This window comes from Dermacentor silvarum, chromosome 7, assembly GCF_013339745.2.
Source record: "Dermacentor silvarum isolate Dsil-2018 chromosome 7, BIME_Dsil_1.4, whole genome shotgun sequence".
In the NCBI taxonomy this organism is placed as follows: domain Eukaryota; kingdom Metazoa; phylum Arthropoda; class Arachnida; order Ixodida; family Ixodidae; genus Dermacentor; species Dermacentor silvarum.
Window position 1 is genome coordinate 89,909,686 of NC_051160.1, and position 17,524 is coordinate 89,927,209.

The 17,524-nt window shown below is 49.6% G+C and overlaps 1 protein-coding gene across 5 annotated transcripts in view; it reads left to right on the forward strand.

Moving 5' to 3' along the window:
• LOC119458265 (uncharacterized) overlaps positions 1 to 17,524 on the forward strand; it is a 112,333-nt gene that overhangs the window by 74,128 nt on the left and 20,681 nt on the right. For all 5 annotated transcript variants that reach the window (XM_049670956.1, XM_049670959.1, XM_049670958.1 and 2 more), the window contains exons 5-6: positions 2,085 to 2,231; positions 14,564 to 14,580. In XM_049670956.1, the coding sequence (XP_049526913.1) occupies positions 2,085 to 2,231; positions 14,564 to 14,580 (164 nt within the window). The remainder of the gene's footprint in view (positions 1 to 2,084; positions 2,232 to 14,563; positions 14,581 to 17,524) is intronic.

Consider the following 17,524-nt stretch of genomic DNA (forward strand, 5'->3'; position numbering starts at 1 on the left):
TTCCCAATCTCAACGGTACTTCAAGAACTCCCAAAGCTCTTGCGCTTGAGTTGAGTTTGGTTTAAGGGCTTCAGCTGGGAAGTGCGATGTCATAATGGCGATGAGGGGCTCCATTATCCTGCAGAACAACAACAGTTACTGTAAGTGCAATCCATAGGAGCAGCAGTTATTAAGCCAGACAGTTTACAGAAACAGTTAACAAATAGAAATTGTGTGTAGTGAAACAGGTGTTGTTAAATTAAAATTTCTTACAGAAGTGCCCTTAAAAACAAAAACTTAATGATGTAATGTAAGCAGCCTGATTATACTAGAAGCTTCCGCTTTCGCCTCTGCTGTTGGGTAGCCGACGCAGGCGTGTGGCCGCCTGCGCAGCTGCCGTAATCTTGGCGAGGCTTAGCGGCGTCTCCACTTGGTGATGTCAGAAAAAGAGTTAAACATCACTCAAGTCGAAGGTTTTCCAGCCGCAACTATTCTTGGAAGTGGGAGCCGATGTTTCATGCATCCGCACTCTCCGACGCCTCCAGCGTGCTCCCCTGAGGATCGATTCACAAAGTAATTTCGGAAAAAATAAGTGGAGGACGCTTAAGCTTCGTCTTTAAGAGTGGAACGTGATAGCATTCAAAGATCCCCGACTGCTTCTAACGCTTCCCAGCAACTGGAGCTTATGTAACCGTGATGTTTACCGGGAAACGCTCACGGCGAACGCTATGCAGGAAGACGAGCTTTCTTGTGTGGGCCAATCCCGGAGGTCGTGTACAGCCGCGCCATGAAAATTGCATCATTTTTCAGGTTTCCTTCATTATTTCGCACTTTTAATATTTTAGTCTGAGAAGATTTAACATAAAATGCATGCGCTGTCGGTGTTTTGTTTCATGACCTTTGTTCGTGGGCTGTCATTCTCAAAATTCCGAGTAATAACATTGTCAAGAATGTAGGACAAGGTATGAGCAACTTTAGTGGTAGAATGGTGTGGCAATATAACCCACATATACCGCATGTCATATAGCAAGGCGTTGCATAAACATGTACCTAAATATATATACGGAAATTTTCGCTCACGGAAACTCCGCCGACGCCAACACCGGATTTTCGGTGAAACTGGGCCCTTGACGCTGTCGCGTTAAGATAACCCTCTGGTTACTCAAGAAGCACTTGTTAGCAATGTCACGTTGTAGTGACGGTGAGGAACCAAATTCTGCGAAAAGTGGTACTGATGGATCCTTCTCCTTATAGCGCAAACGTTTGTGAAGAAATACAAGAAACACTCAAACCACAATGATGGCGGTGGGCACAGTCATCGGTCGTCAAATCTAATCCCATGGGTCAGTTATGCGGGTCGTCCGTTATTTATACATTTCTCACCGAACATTTCAGAGTGATCGCTTATTCCTATCCCGAGCAAACTGGCATACACTATCACAATTTACACTATCAAAACTACTGAAACAATATAAATTATCAAAACTGCTGGTTAGTGCGCGTAGATTTTCTCAGACCCTTTCTCGAGATGAGCTCAGAACTAAGCACCTGAAGTCGATAGACCGAAAAATGGCAACAGTGGTTTCTTCTGAAACCAGGTTCTTGTGCACAGTCGCGCTTCGTGATGTCCCCATTTCCACTAGCGCTCGTATAGTTCAAGCTTCGCATGCTGCTGGACGTGTCAATTAGGCCCTGAGAAAGAGCGCCGGTAGATATGTAACGCTCGCCTTAGTGCTAGAAGCCATTTTCTTGGGACGATTTCTTGACGCTTCCTAAACGGGCGCTCTCCGAAACGAGATCCAAGCCCCGTTTGCTTCTATAGTTTGCGACAACTAGTGGCGCTTGTTACCCAATTGCTGGGAATGGTCTGCATGTTCTAAACCTAATGTTCCTGCATCTTATTATATTACTCAATAGAATGGTCGTCACATTGAACACAAAGCAGTGGACACTTCGTAGCTCTAATTTCCACTTAACTTAAACGGGAAGCGTTTAGACGATGTTGCTCACAAAAAAAAAGAAAAGATGAACAAGTGAAAATTTCCTCTCATTCGTTACCTACCTTCGCTAATAAAAAGGGCTGTATTTCATCAATCTTCTTGCAGTTGCTCAGTCTAAATGAAGACCTCGTCATGGTGGGCACATCGACTACCATATTCAACCAGAACACCCTCAGATGCTTTGTGTCCTCGCTGGTCGAACCCGTTTATTACAACTACCACCGACTCGTGAAGTACCAAATATTGGTCAAGGTGAGTTGCTTCGCACTTTTCAAAATTTGAAGGGACCCAGCCTTCATCTTTGAGACATCCGAGCTCGAAACCACGTGGCGAGAACTACAGTGAGCCACAACACGCGATACCGATTTATTTCTGGGAGTGCTTCGTAATCGTGACGTGAGAACGTTGCGGCGAACGCCAAACTACAAGACTATACGCGGTCACAATACGGTCAAACATTATTGGCGATGCGAACAAAAACATGTCTTTCCATGTAAGCGCCATAAAATATTATTCGAACAGTTCAAGAGCATGCAATGCTACGCGCCCTTCGTGGCTCTATATACAGTTCGTGGAAAACACTTTGACACACCAAGGGGCGGCGTAACGATCGACAATACCGCAAAAAATGTGGTTGATCCCTCTTATATAGGAATCGGTATAGAACACGAAAGTGAAACGTGTCTTCACAGAAGTAGTGTAATGTTTATTGCACATTGATATATAATGTCTATTGGTGTTTTGTGGCTAAAGCGCCCTTAGGCGTTGATGCACCCACGCTGACGCCTGGTGGCACGTCTCCTCCATCACGACTACCAACGTCGATGACCATGAGCAACCGTCGTGCATATGGAAGCTGCACTACGCTGCACACGCTAGCACAACGCGAAAGACGAAGCACGTAACTGACACACTAATACAACGCGCAAGACAAAGCACGTAACTGAATCGTCACCGAGTCAAATCAGCGCGTACAGCGCGTCGTAATTGCAGCCTCCGCGATCAACTTCAGAAACATTTTCAGAGCTAATTGCGGAGGCCACGCTCCGCTGTGCTGAGTACGGTGAGCGCCACCTAGGTGGCGTTGGTAGTGCTTCTTGATGCCAGCGTCCCTTCGAATGCTGGCATCGAGGCGTCGTAGTGCTGAGACCACCGAAGCGTTCACTGTCGGTGCGCGTTAGTGTCATAATGCAGTACTTCTCTTTTCTGCTCGTAGGCGGCGGCACCGCCCCGAGCAAGAGCGCGGGTACACGGAGGAGTGTTAGATATATAAGGCGCGTCTGTGTAGCTCTCTGCAAATGCGTTTGTGGCGCAATGGGTTAAACGCTCGGCGATCTACCGTCGCGGACCGAGAGGTCGTGGGTTCGATTTCCAAATTTTCCATGTTTGTGGAACTTTTTGTTCTGGTTTCTTTCTTTGTATTATGTTCGTGTACATTGTAAGCTGACGTATTTCCGTGACGGAAATACGTCAGCTGACGTCAGCTGACGTATTAAATACGTCAAAATACGTCAGCTTCACTGACGTATTTCCGTGACGGAAATACGTCAGTGAAGTCTTGGTGGACCCCGGCATAAAACACTTTCGTGTTAAAACGCTCGGGGCGCGATTTATCTATCGGCAAGCCCCACTTGGCCCGTTTCTTTCCTGCGTCTTTGGCATAAAGGAAACTGGCGCGCGCATGTGCTCTCGTGCACGTGTGCTACTCTATGTGACAAACCTTATAGTGGCTTGCATTGATTCATTTCTTTCTATTTATTTTAAATGCACTGGTCGCTTCTTGGTCGATCCCCCGTTTATGGTATATGCCACAGTAGGGAAGTTATATTCACCATGAACACGCGGAGACCAGCTCAAATCATAATGACCACTGCCACTCACAAGACATCTAGCTTGCTGGCGCGGTCAACCCCAGGCGTACGGAAGCTGGAGCCTCGCAGCGGTGCCGTAACTGCGCGGCTCTCCCAAACACCTCCCAGTTTGCTCACGCGCGCCAGTTCCCGGCTGCCGAGTGCAGGAACCTGTAGTTGGCTGCAGTGCCTGTTATGACTCCCCACACTGAGCCCAGTTACTCTTTCCCCTTATCGCGCACCTGCAGACGTTCTCACTGAGCTTACTCGTAACGACTGGCTTTTGACTGCGTGGCGCTGACCGCGCGCCGGCACGTATTGATGCTCCCCCCCCCCACCCCCTTTTTTTTTAATTACGATACCTCGGGCAGCCGTCGGCGACTCAACAGTTTTCACCTTGAGAGCTAGAGGTCAAACCACAAGAGCGCATTAAGGCGCGTTTATATATAGTCCGACGTTATCAGCACGCGGGCGAGCGTCATCAGACGCCGGGCACGTCGGAGCGCATTGGCCGCGCGTCCGGTTACGTTGGCGACGCCAGTACGTCGAACCATCGGTCGAACCATATCCGCTGTTCTTCTCGCCAACGTGACATAACGTGTGCGCGCGTTCACGCTACGTTGGACTATATTTAGGCATTTACGGAGCCCTGAGAGGAGACATTGCCGCCGTTGCCCGAGTAGAGGCTGCGAGTTGCATCCAAGTCTCACTACTTTACTGATCATCGCAGTGTCTTCATAGGCATAAAAATGATGAATAAACACTGAATTCATTGCGAACATGTCTGTATATAATTGCGAAAACACACCTCGGCGACAGCTGGACAATGGGCCTAGCCAGGGCAGTGAAGCTTTCGCTATCAACCAGGGTTAACCAAAGCCGGCCGCTTCTTGGCCGATTCCTCATTGTGGGTATGGGCCATATAGTGTGAAAATCATAATGATCAACACGCGGCAATGATCGTCAATGTCTAGTTGGTGGCACGATGTATCGCCCGCTTGGCCAATCTGCCGTTGCGGCTATGTGCCACAGTATATGAAAGTCACCATCATAATCAACACGCTGACACGCTTTGTGGTCCATCTGCCCAGAAGCGTATGTATGTTGTGTATGTGTGCATGGTGTGTGTCATAGCGCGGAAATCATCATTGTAGTCAACACGTGGCGACCATCTATGTGAACGAGCTAGTTCACGTTGGCAAGAGAGAAGTAAATGTGCGATTGTGACCTAATGGTCAGAGCATCCGGCTGCTGTGCTAGGGGGCCATTGATCTCTACTTCAGGGAGTACAGATCGGTGGGTCTTAATTCCGCCGCCGGGATTAAGACCCACTGATTAGAGAGAGGGTTAATCTACACGGTCAGAAACCCGGCCAGCGACCGACCAACAGACCGACCCAGGAGAAAGCATGAGATGGCGGGCAAAGAAGGCTTCACTTTAATGAAACAAGCACGTTCGTCGGCGGGATTCGAACCTCGGCCATTCAGTGCAGCAGCCTCTAACTATTCGCCACAATCGCACGTATACCTCTCTCGCGGCAACACTAGCTAAATATTTCAGTTAGATGGTCGCCACATGTTGCTCATGATGATGACGATTCTTATATTTTGGTACATACCCATATATTTGCCAACAAGCGGGCGGTACATATCGTACCACCAACTACTTCTTTGATATGATCACCGATCATTATGATTTCCATATTGTGGCACATGCCCGCAAGAATACATACCCACATACCAAGAAGCGGCCGCTACAATGGCACATGCCCACAGCCCATGAAGCGGGCGGTACATATCGTTCCAACGCCAACTTTATACTTTGAGCTGCTCTCCGCGTGTTCATGGTGAATATAACTTCCCTACTGTGGCTAATACCATAAACGGGGGATCGACCAAGAGCGACCGGTGAATTTAAAATAAATAGGAAGAAATGAATCAACGCAAGCCACTATAAGGTTTGTCACTGTTGTGTCTGGCGGTCCCTCGGGACAAAGGAGGCCTGCGCCGACTCAGACGCGCCAACCTGGCGCCCTTTCTCGCGGCCGAGAATTGTCACCTGGGACTGAGGGATTAGCAGTTGGTCTCCAGGCTACCTCATGCGTCGCTAAACGGCAGCGTCGCCCTTTGGTGCGGTTCCGTGAATTACCAGCGCCGCCCGAACCACGACGAGGTCCGGCGTCGATTGCGACGCGCCAAACTGGCGCCCTTTCGAGACAGCCACCGCCCTCCCTGATTCCGCGAACTGACCGCTATGGAGAGGCGAATCTTGAAAGGGGCCAGTGTCTGGCAATCCCGGGGGAACGACACCAACGTTCGGTTCCCAAGGTGCCAACCGCTGCCTGTGTTCGGGGGCGACCTAACAAGATTGGAGGCGGAGCCCGGCGGGAAACGACGACACATCACGTGCGGGATATGGCCACCTGATCCAAGATGCTGATTGGCTAAAGAACTACAGTGTATTCCCTCGTCGAGTGAAAGAGGGAAACAAAAGGGATAAAACAGGGGACTTGAGTGTTGTGGAGAACGCGAGAGGCTTGACCATGTAGAGCACGCTTGACGATGTAGAGCACGCTCGACCATGGAGAACGCTCGGAGATGTAAACGCTACCACATGCAAAGATGTTAGCACATAGACGGCTCCAATATCATGGAGCCCATCTTGTAATATACCATGTACAGTGTATATAAAACAGTTTTCTAATCTCCCTGGATATCTCCTCCTCTTGGCACCTGGCACGGCACCATACATGGAACCTTCGTGGACCCTCGGACCATCACCATTCGCAACAGTGGCTGGCAGCTTATGGGATCGGCCTGCGTTGGCTACATCGGTGTGGTGAGTGCTACGTGTTTGCTTCTCTTTTCGCCAGACTCATTAGCGCAGGTGACTAAGTCGGTAATGGTGGTTTGGTGTTAGTGATTTTGTCTCACAGACCAAGAATACAGTGTCTCGTGGGCTGAATTACTAGTGGAGAAGAAACACAGGGTGCACTGTAAATACGGATAAGTTTGAAATCCAGGAACTCCTCAAAAGTTGTGAGCCGATGGGCATTTTGGTTGGCCCTGCGGTAGGCAAAAGTCAACAATTGGAGCTTTTACAGCATCAGGAAGTGAGTTGGGAGAAGGCCGGAGATGCCAGGAAAATTGTTTCATAAGGAAGGAACGAAGAGAGAAATTCTTCGATCTCCTGATGGTAGCGATAGGGACGGGCTTAGTGCCTGAGTTTGCGCTTCATGTCGCCAGAACTCTCTAGTACAAGTAGGTAGTTGCTAGGAGAGTAACTTTGTGTTTTCTGGCGGGCACCATTTTGGGAAATTCACCTTCTTTAAATAGCGAATTTTAGGAAGGGTGAATTTTGAAGGCAAACGAGATCGCTATGGAGAAATTCAGAGTGCAGGACCTCCTTCTAATTTGCGAGGAGTTAGGCATTTCGGTCGACTCCGCAAAAAGGAAAGAAGCGGTTCTCGACGTCATGAAGGTAGAAGAGGTGACGGTCGAGGAAGCTGATGAGGCTTGGGAGACAATAGAGGAAAGAAAGCAAAAGGCAGAGGAGTGCAGGAGGCGCGAGCTTGAAGCTGTAGAGAAGCGCGAGAGGCGCGAGCGTGAAGAAGCAGAAAGGCGCAAGCACGATGCCGAAATTCGCGAGAGGCGCGAGCAAGAGGCAGCGCAACGGCACGCTCTTAGGATGAAAGAGCTCGAACGGGTAAATCAGATGCTCAGATGGCGGACAGCGCGACGCCAGCTCCACACTTTCGAGACAGACGAGGGTATTGTTAATTTCCTCGCCGGTTTTGAACGAGTGTGTGAGAAAGAGGGTGTCAGCCGGGACTCGTGGGCCGAGCGATTAGGAGCACTTCTCCCGTTTAGCGTCGGCGCGTGTTTCATGCATTGCTTGTCCGAGGAGAAAGCGCGCGACTACGACAGGGCTAAGAGGGCTTTGTTCAGACGCTTTGGTGTAGCATGGCAGGCCGACTTCGAAGGCCCAAAAGACAATGAAAAAGGCGAGCCTGTTGAAGAAAACAGTAGCACTGAGATGACTAGGGTAGAAAGCTCTGGAAAAGGTGTGATGCAAGTGGCACACACACAAAGCGAAGAGAGCGGCGGTTTTCCCGCACCAGAAACGGAAGGCCCTTTAGGCCAAGTGTGTACGGCGGCGGCAATTTCGGCCTACCTGCCAGACAAGGTCACGCATTGCTTCTCGAATAGGTCGGAGCAAATGCTGAGGGAACCGGGAAAATCCACCACCAACAAGGGAGCTTTCAGGGCGAAAGCACGTGAGGAGACTCAGAGACTGATAGGCGCATTCCCTATTGAGCAGCGGTCACAGGACCATGGAACGATTCCAGAGGCAGCTGTAAGCAGTGATGAGTTAGACGTGTTAGTAGCCGGAAGCGAGGTGAATGCGGTCACCGAAGAGAGCGCTGGTTTTCCCGCCCTAGAACTCGTGGCCGACTTTGAAGGCCAGCGAGGAATTCTGCATGCAATCGAGGGCAGTGGTAGAGCTAGGCCCGTTGAAGATAGACTTGATGACGAGCTAAGATGCTCAAAGATCAAATCTAGTTATGCTCTAGTAGAAAGGCAGTCGCACTGTGAAACCCGAGAGGGTAACGAAATTTCAAGTGTGTGTGCCGATGCTGCTGACTCTAGGAAGCATGCTAAAAAGAAAACGCGTAGGCGCAAGACGAGAAAGGCGGACGCGGTCAGTGCGTCTAGAGTCAAACGTGCGAAGCGCCAAGGCGACATTAGTAAACGCGCTAAGATCATGATCCAGCCAGATAATGTGAAAAAGCGAAGGAGGGTTACTCCCAAGCTTAGGCGTTTGCTGAGGTCGAGGATCGGCGTGACACACGTCGCGAAACGGAGAGTTTCCCGAAGACTCAGGCGTAGTGCCCGTCGCCTGACCGCAACGCGTAAAGTGCACTGTAGACAGAGGGATGGTAACTGTCGCCTAACCGCCTCGCGTACAGCGCATTGTAAGCAGAGGGACAAAGGGAAGCGTCCTGCAGTAGGCTGTTACAATGGCCGATCACTCGCGGCGGAAATGAAAGGCGACTGCCTAGCAGATAATAGGACAGTGCGCGCACGGGTCTGTCAGTGCATCCCCCTCCCAACACTTGGAAGCGGCTGTCCTAAAGTCGCAGCTACAAGGTGTGTTAGGCAAATCAGCGGATTTTGCCTTCTTCGCGACAGCACCTTGCGAAATCCCCGGAATGCGCGACCCCCTCGAGTTCGTTTGAAAGAAAGGGGTGCGATTGGGGCCCGAGAATACGTAAACAAGGAAGACGGGAAGGATTTTTTTCTTCTTTTGTATTCATTTTGTGGGAGATGGGTGTTGAATGTTTGACAGGCGTAAAGAATGTCGCAGTTTTGTTATGTTGTTAACCTCTTCGGCTCAGGTTAGACCAACTATTTAAAAGGGAGTGTGTACGCAGCGACAGGTAAAGAATTGAAATGCAAAGTGTCAGTTGCATATAGTTTTGCATGTCACGCGCAAGTTGCGCAAGTTACTGTTTGCGCGAGTTTGTAGTAAGTCGTAAATAGTTTGCCCACCTGTTTATTTGGCAATTTCGGTATTAGGTAAGGAATATGTAGCTCTCTTATGTTAAGTGTTACGGACTATGAATTACTGAAGGCCAGCTCTCCCTTCGCCTTCCTGATCTGTGGAAGCTCTAATTCATAATTACTTAGCTTCATTACATAAACCCAGTCGGTGTCTATTTGCGAAGACACATCATCGGAAGTTTTTTGGTACTTGTCCGGATCAACGCGCACCTTGTGTTTCAGGGTTTTCTTGAGATAGGGGCAGTCAGATTTTTGGAATTGATAAAGTCTGGCGATGAGAGGGGCTTGCAGTGGCGCTTGCAGCATTGTGTGTGGCTGACAAAGGTCGCTCCTTGGAGCTTGGAGCTTGTCATTCTGCAGCCCAGTCTGAGCCCACCTATGAAGAGGCCTTTGGCGGGAAGATCATTATTCCTGGAAGCAGCGGCCCCATGGCTTTGAGCGAAGCAGGCATCAAACCGGCCGAGCTGCATGGAACAACTCGACCTCCCGATGCATCATCTGGCGGCGGGGGTGCTGTTGTGTCTGGCGGTCCCTCGGGACAAAGGAGGCCTGCGCCGACTCAGACGCGCCAACCTGGCGCCCTTTCTCGCGGCCGAGAATTGTCACCTGGGACTGAGGGATTAGCAGTTGGTCTCCAGGCTACCTCATGCGTCGCTAAACGGCAGCGTCGCCCTTTGGTGCGGTTCCGTGAATTACCAGCGCCGCCCGAACCACGACGAGGTCCGGCGTCGATTGCGACGCGCCAAACTGGCGCCCTTTCGAGACAGCCACCGCCCTCCCTGATTCCGCGAACTGACCGCTATGGAGAGGCGAATCTTGAAAGGGGCCAGTGTCTGGCAATCCCGGGGGAACGACACCAACGTTCGGTTCCCAAGGTGCCAACCGCTGCCTGTGTTCGGGGGCGACCTAACAAGATTGGAGGCGGAGCCCGGCGGGAAACGACGACACATCACGTGCGGGATATGGCCACCTGATCCAAGATGCTGATTGGCTAAAGAACTACAGTGTATTCCCTCGTCGAGTGAAAGAGGGAAACAAAAGGGATAAAACAGGGGACTTGAGTGTTGTGGAGAACGCGAGAGGCTTGACCATGTAGAGCACGCTTGACGATGTAGAGCACGCTCGACCATGGAGAACGCTCGGAGATGTAAACGCTACCACATGCAAAGATGTTAGCACATAGACGGCTCCAATATCATGGAGCCCATCTTGTAATATACCATGTACAGTGTATATAAAACAGTTTTCTAATCTCCCTGGATATCTCCTCCTCTTGGCACCTGGCACGGCACCATACATGGAACCTTCGTGGACCCTCGGACCATCACCATTCGCAACATCACATAGAGTAGCACACGTGCGCGAGAGCACATGCGCGCGCCAGTTTCCTTTATACCAAAGACGCAGGAAAGAAACGGGTCAATAGAAAGTCGAGGTGCATATATCCACCTCTTAGCTCAACATTGGACAGATCTCAGGCGGTTGACTGGAGGCGACTTCAAACCACAACTTACACGAACCCGGTACATCTTAACCACTTGTTTTCGGACTCATACCCTGAGGCCAAATGTAAATTATGTGATGATAGAGGAGCCACCCTAGAACATATATTCTGGTATTGCGAAATAGTTCAGAGGAGAATTCCAATCCCCCCGGATGAACTCAGGGCGCGGTGGAGAGCCGCACTGACAAGCTCTGATCTTCAGGACCAACTTTGGGCCATCCAGCATGCCCGGGAAGCTACCAGAGGTCTCTGCTGACAGGGTATCATGAAACAACTCTGCCCCCGCGCGGCCTAGACCCACGCCATCAATCTGCAGGATATTCATTAAAGTTGTCCTACTCACTCACAATTTATAGCATTTCACGAAATTTTTCATGATAGCTTCGCTTCACATAGATTCCAACATGATCGTTACATATGCATAATTTTTAACGTATCTGCCTTTTCTATTTCCTTTCTTTCTCTCTCGTCACAAGTGCCACGCTCACGCATACGCTCAGGACGCCTCGCGCGGGATCGCAAGTGACGCATACGCCAGCAGGGCCCCCGGGAGCAGCCATATGCGCGTTTCCATCACAGTAATGGTAGCGTCAACAAAAAGAACGCCGTACGACGAGAAAGAAAATGACGAGCACTAGCCTTCGTATCGTCGTTAAGTGTTCCTTGACTTCGCGCTACCAGCATTCCCCACAGCAAACATGACGTGCCAACTGCAGCTCAATGCACTACCCTTCTAAGTGATACTTCTATCTCTGTAGTGCTGACCTGTGTGCGCGCACATCTCAGGAGCATGCGCCCATATGGCATGCGAGCACTGGCGCCAGTGCATTCATAGAGTTTTCTACATACGTTCCTAAGGGGAACTCTGAGGCTTCAATCATTCAGCTACCGTGCGAGCGATGGATAGCGGAGATGTGTAGGCACTTCAGGCTTCAGCCGTTCTTGTGACGTTTCTGTTACGCTTTATCTTTCCGAATTTCCCAGCAGTCATTTTTTTTATAAACGCATAAAGGCACTTAGTCTCTGCGCATATTCGTAATCATTGCGAATCGTTGGATTCGTAACGCAGTACGTTGTAGAACATGATTCATTTTAAAATTCACAAAGCCGTATAAAATCAGAACTAAGTTTACGTAACTCCGTATACTTCTCATTATACTCATGCCGATTGAATTGCAATGCTTCAACTTCCTTAGACAGTCATACCAAAGTTCCCCCTAATTATATTTTTATAAAACTGTATGACTAAACTACGAACGGCCAGTGGATCTCAGCAATTAAATAAGCAGGGTCTATTTCTGGATAAAATTTTAATATTGCGAACTTTCTTTCATATTTTATTAATGTCTCTCTTGGCTCGAAACTCAGCCCGTTCGTTTTAGAGTGTTAGTGGAACATCCTAAGTTTTCATTTTTAGATCTATGTTTAGAGTCGACATGATTTCACATGAAAAACACAAACGATAAGTTCGCTAAAATATGCTAATCAGAAGTATTCAAAATGCTGGCTTGTACGCTAACACGTTTTTTTGTTGCTGATTCATTTATCTTGCTGTTTCGTCCTTCACTACGCAAAAGTTATCGAACCACTCGCCAACTTTTTGCTGCATGCTCTAGCGCCACAAGTGCGGTAGGCATGGAGCAGCCCGGCTGTCGCAATAGCTGGCTTGCAGACCGTGCAGCATAATTGGTGACTGCTTAAGATAGTGTTCTCGATCGAGGCGTGTAATAAAGGCCGCATTCAGTTGAATATGCAGCTGCTCGACCAAGCAGTTTGCACGCCGATGGTAAAACAGATGCTGGCGGTGATTTGTGCCAAGAACGTGGGCGAGGGAGGTTATTAAGGCAGATTCAAACTTGTGCCCCCGATCAATGGCCAAGGTTCTGGGACAACCGAAGCAAGAAGCAAATACAGAGACGGAGGTAGTGGTGTGCGGTAAGGGCACAACCTCAGGCCAAGATGAAAAGTGATTCACTGTCGTCAGCTGTTAGCTACAACTTCATGGTGAAGGAAGATTAGCAAGCACGTCGATCTGCCGCTCAGCCCTTCAACCACGCGAAAGAAAATTCTGTAGTGCGGATTTATAGTGAGACGTGCCATTTGGCACGCTGGCATGGTATGCAAGTGAGGGATGTCAGTGTTCATCTGAGGCCAGACGTACAGCACACTGTTGTGATGCGCTGCATATCTGCGGCGCTATAGAGTTCAGACGCTGTGAACAAAGCAAAACCGACAAGACACGGTGACCCAAGGGGGCAAAGGAGCAAAGTAGGAGCACTTTAATATGTCGCACCTCAGCGACCCGCATGCAAACGCGTCAGCTAGAAGCCACAGTTAGATATCACATCCGCCTACAGCTTGCAACATCATCCTCCTCCTTCGCAGATGGACATGACGAGGGTTATCAAGCTGCACATGAAATTCGGTGTCTTCAAGCTCTGTCACGAAGCTCTTCTATGCTCTATCTCACAAGTAACTTGCAGCGCTGCCGACGGTACGAGGTGCACACAGGCAATATCATCGCGCAGCGTAGCATAGTTCCGAGCTTAATTGCCTGAATATTGACGTGGTTAGAGAGGTTTATTTTTGCTTCGTACATGGTACATTCCAAGCGATGCGTAACATGCTGAGTGCTCTGGTCACGCAGGTTGTACACGGCGAAATAGCTATGGCGTTTACCGCGGGAAACCGTCATAGCAACCCTAACAACAATTAGGTAGCAACATGGCAGGGTCCATGCAGCTCAAGCCTACCGCTTCCCTCCAAATTTGCGCTTGTTACGGCCTCTCTGCCCTAACAGCGAGAAATAAATGATAATATCAGTCATCGCTTAGTATAATCGCACGCTAAAGGCAAAGCATCAGGTACGTTTTGTCATTGTTATTGAGATGAGAATGTTTCTTTTGATGCTGCTAGGACTACGGAGATGATGCCGAGCCGTATAAGTGGTTTCATTTCTAGTTCGCAGATGGCGCCACAGATTTAGCACTGGTGATGCGTAGACAATGCAGAGCGCTATAAAGGCCTAATAGGCATAATTGTTTACTGCATCATTAATTTACTACTCCGCTCTAGTATGGTACTTGATGACGGTGTCAAGTGATAGCCAAATAGACGCCGAGCAAGCGTGGCGCGGGTAAACATTTATGCGGAAGTTTACCATTACTACTTGCTAATGAGGCTGCAAGGAATTGCAGAGAAAGCGTATAGATAAAGTGTAGCAACGTTGTCGTATTCAAGTAAACGCAGCTTATCGTTACAGCGCAAAAACATTAGTGGCGTCAATCCACTAACCGTGAGGGATGGCAGAGCAGATGCTTACCAGATGATGCAGCGCGGATAAACGCATTTTGGATAAAATGTTCTGTAACTTCCACAGTGCAGTGAGGAACTACTGAGATAAAGTATAGTCTACGTTGCTTTTTTCTTGTTTGTAGAAGTCAGGACACACAAAGCGTCCGATATTTGATTGTCACAAATTAAATGTAGTTTGCGCTGCGCCCAAGAATTTTTTCATCATGATCGACATAACCAATATGTTTATTTTCAAGATAAAGCATAAGTGTTTCTCGTTTGAATCATTGTGCCCTGCTAACTCCAGAAATAGGCACCAGAATCGGCAAGCATTAACAAATTGTTTCTTATTCTAACTTTTTTTTTTTTCAGGGCAAGTGGGAGCACAGGTATGTCTTTTTTTTTCCTTCATACTACGAGTCTGTCACTGCTACACGTGCGTCTCTACGGAATACAACATAGGAGTTGCTAATTAGAAAACGAGGACTTGTTTTGATTAGACGCAATTAGAAGGATTACGCGAAATATACTCTCACCAACTGAAACGTTACGGACGTATACACGTGGCGCACGCGCATAGGTAATGCATGCATGCATGCGAATTCCGTGTCGCCATTGGCTGTCACTGTAATTCCACAGTGCTTTGCCACACTTTTATGAAGAAATAAAGTCGCAGCACCCTGAGGATTCGAACTCTGGGCCCAAAGTAAACCAGTCGTACACGACCTCTCAGCCATTTCGCCGATGGTACAGCGAAGAATGCTGCGCCTTAAAAATGCTGTGTTTTTCCTCCGGAACGCTCGTTAAAAGCATTGGCTGATACCACCCTCTGCTGCTTATTTAAAAATGGCTGACGAGGTGAAAGAACAAAAAGAAAGTCAGCAGCAAGAAAGAAAACGTGGCCGACCCGGGCCCATACTTTCGAGCCAGGCCCTGGTACGAGTGTATCAAGCGAGCTAGGGCCCGCCATCCCCCCCCCCCCCAAAAAAAAATCAATAATATTGATTGTAGTGAAGACGAATGCCCGGCGCTGCAGCCACATCGCCAGTCATCCGGGAAGCCTATATGAATTTCGTGTCATGCCTTTCAGGCTTTGCAACGCCCCAGCCACATTTGAGTGTATGATGGACAACCTGTTGCGTGGTCTCAAGTGGAAAATATGCCTGTGCTACTTAAAGGATGTGGTTATTTTTTCGCCTGATTTTCCCACCCATCTCTGTCGGCTGGAGGAAGTGTTACAGTGCCTAACTGCCACCGGCCTTCAGCTCAACCTGAAGAAATGCCACTTTGGCGCAAGTCAGCTCACCATCCTTGGCCATGTCGTATCTAAACATGGTATTCTTCCTGACGCCGCCAAGCTCCGTGCAGTTGCTGATTTTCCCAAACCTTCCTCCGTACGAGAACTTCGCAGCTTCCTTGGCCTCTGCTCTTACTTTCGCCGCTTCATTCGGAATTTTGCGTCCATCTTCGCTCATTTGAATCAGCTTCTACGGAGCGACTGGAACAATTACGCCTGGTCCCCTGCCTGTGATGATGCCTTCCAAGAGTTGCGTCGTCTATTATCATCGCCGCCTATACTGCGTCACTTCGACCCGAGTGCTCCGATCGAAGTACACACTGACGCCAGCTGTGTTGGGCTCGGCGCTGTGCTCGCGCAGCGCAAATCTGGGTTCGACCAGTACGTCGTTGCATACGCAAGCCGCACCCTCACCAAAGCAGAGACAAATTATTCCGTTACGGAGAAAGAATGTTTGGCCATAATCTGGGCACTTGGTAAATTTCGACCCTACCTCTATGGCCGCCCCTTTGATGTAATTACAGACCACCATGCACTTTGTTGGCTGTCCACATTGAAGGACCCCTCAGGTCGATTAGCTCGCTGGGCTTTGCGGTTGCAAGATTTCGACGTGCGCGTTGTCTACAGGTCTGGCCGCCGCCACACCGACGCCGACGCGCTTTCCCGTTCGCCCGTGTCAACCGTAAGCGATGCCTGCCTCTCTGCCGTTGACCACGTACTTTCGTTCCCAGTAGGCTGCGACATGGCTTCGGAGCAACGCAAGGATGCCTGGATTAGTGCTCTTATCCGCTTCCTTTCTAACCCGTCGACTGTTCCTCCACCTTCTCGAGCTTTGCGCCGTCAAGCTTCGCACTTCGAAATGCGGGATGGACTTCTCTATCGCCGGAATTACGTCTCCGACGTCCGCAAGTGGTTGCTCGTCATACCGCGACATCTTCGTGGTGAAATATGTTCTGCCTTCCACACTGACCCGCAGTGTGCACACGCGGGTGTCTTCAAGACGTACACCCGGCTTCGCTCCAGGTTTTATTGGCGTGGCATGTACACCTTTGTGTGCAAGTGCATTCGTTCATGCCCTCAGTGCCAACGCCGCAAAGTTCCTTCTCAGCATGTCTCTGGTCCACTACAGCCAATCCCGTGTCCTGCCAGGCCCTTCGATCGCATTGGGATTGACCTGTATGGACCCCTTCCGAGCACGGCTTCCGGAAACCGCTGGATAGTCGTCGCCATCGACCACTTGACGCGATACGCAGAAACAGCCGCTCTGCCTGCTGCCACAGCTCGTGATATCGCATCCTTCCTACTGAAAAACTTTATTCTCCGTCACGGTGCACCTCGCGAACTTTTGAGCGATAGAGGACGTGTGTTCCTCTCCGAAGTCGTAAACGCGCTCCTTACTGAATGTCGCATCGTTCATCGCACCACCACCGCCTACCATCCTCAAGCTAACGGTCTGACGGAAAGATTTAACCGCACCCTTGGCGACATGCTCTCCAAATACGTCGCCTCTGATCAAACTGATTGGGACCTCATTCTGCCATTCATCACGTTCGCCTACAACACTGCACCACAGGCGACCATAAACTTTTCCCCATTCTTCCTCTTGTACGGCCGCGAACCTTCGACTACTCTCGACACCATTCTTCCGTACAGACCCGATTCATCCGAATGTACACCCATCTCTGAAGTTGCCCGCCGCGCCGAGGAATGCCGTCAACTCGCCCGTTCCTTTACAGCCGTCGACCAATGGCAACAAAAATCTCGACGTGACGATGATCACACGCATTGTCACTTTCTTCCGGACTCCCTTGTGTGGCTTTGGGTTCCTGCCGTTCCTGTTGGCCTCTCATCCAAGCTTGTATCAAAATATCAAGGACCCTACCGTGTTGTAGCACAGACATCGCCTGTGAACTATATTGTCGAGCCTGTCACGCCACCTACGGACTAACGCTGTCGTGGTCGTGAAACCGTCCACGTACAACGCCTGAAGCCGTATTACGACCCCTTGATTCTATGTTCACCATGAGTGGCCAGGA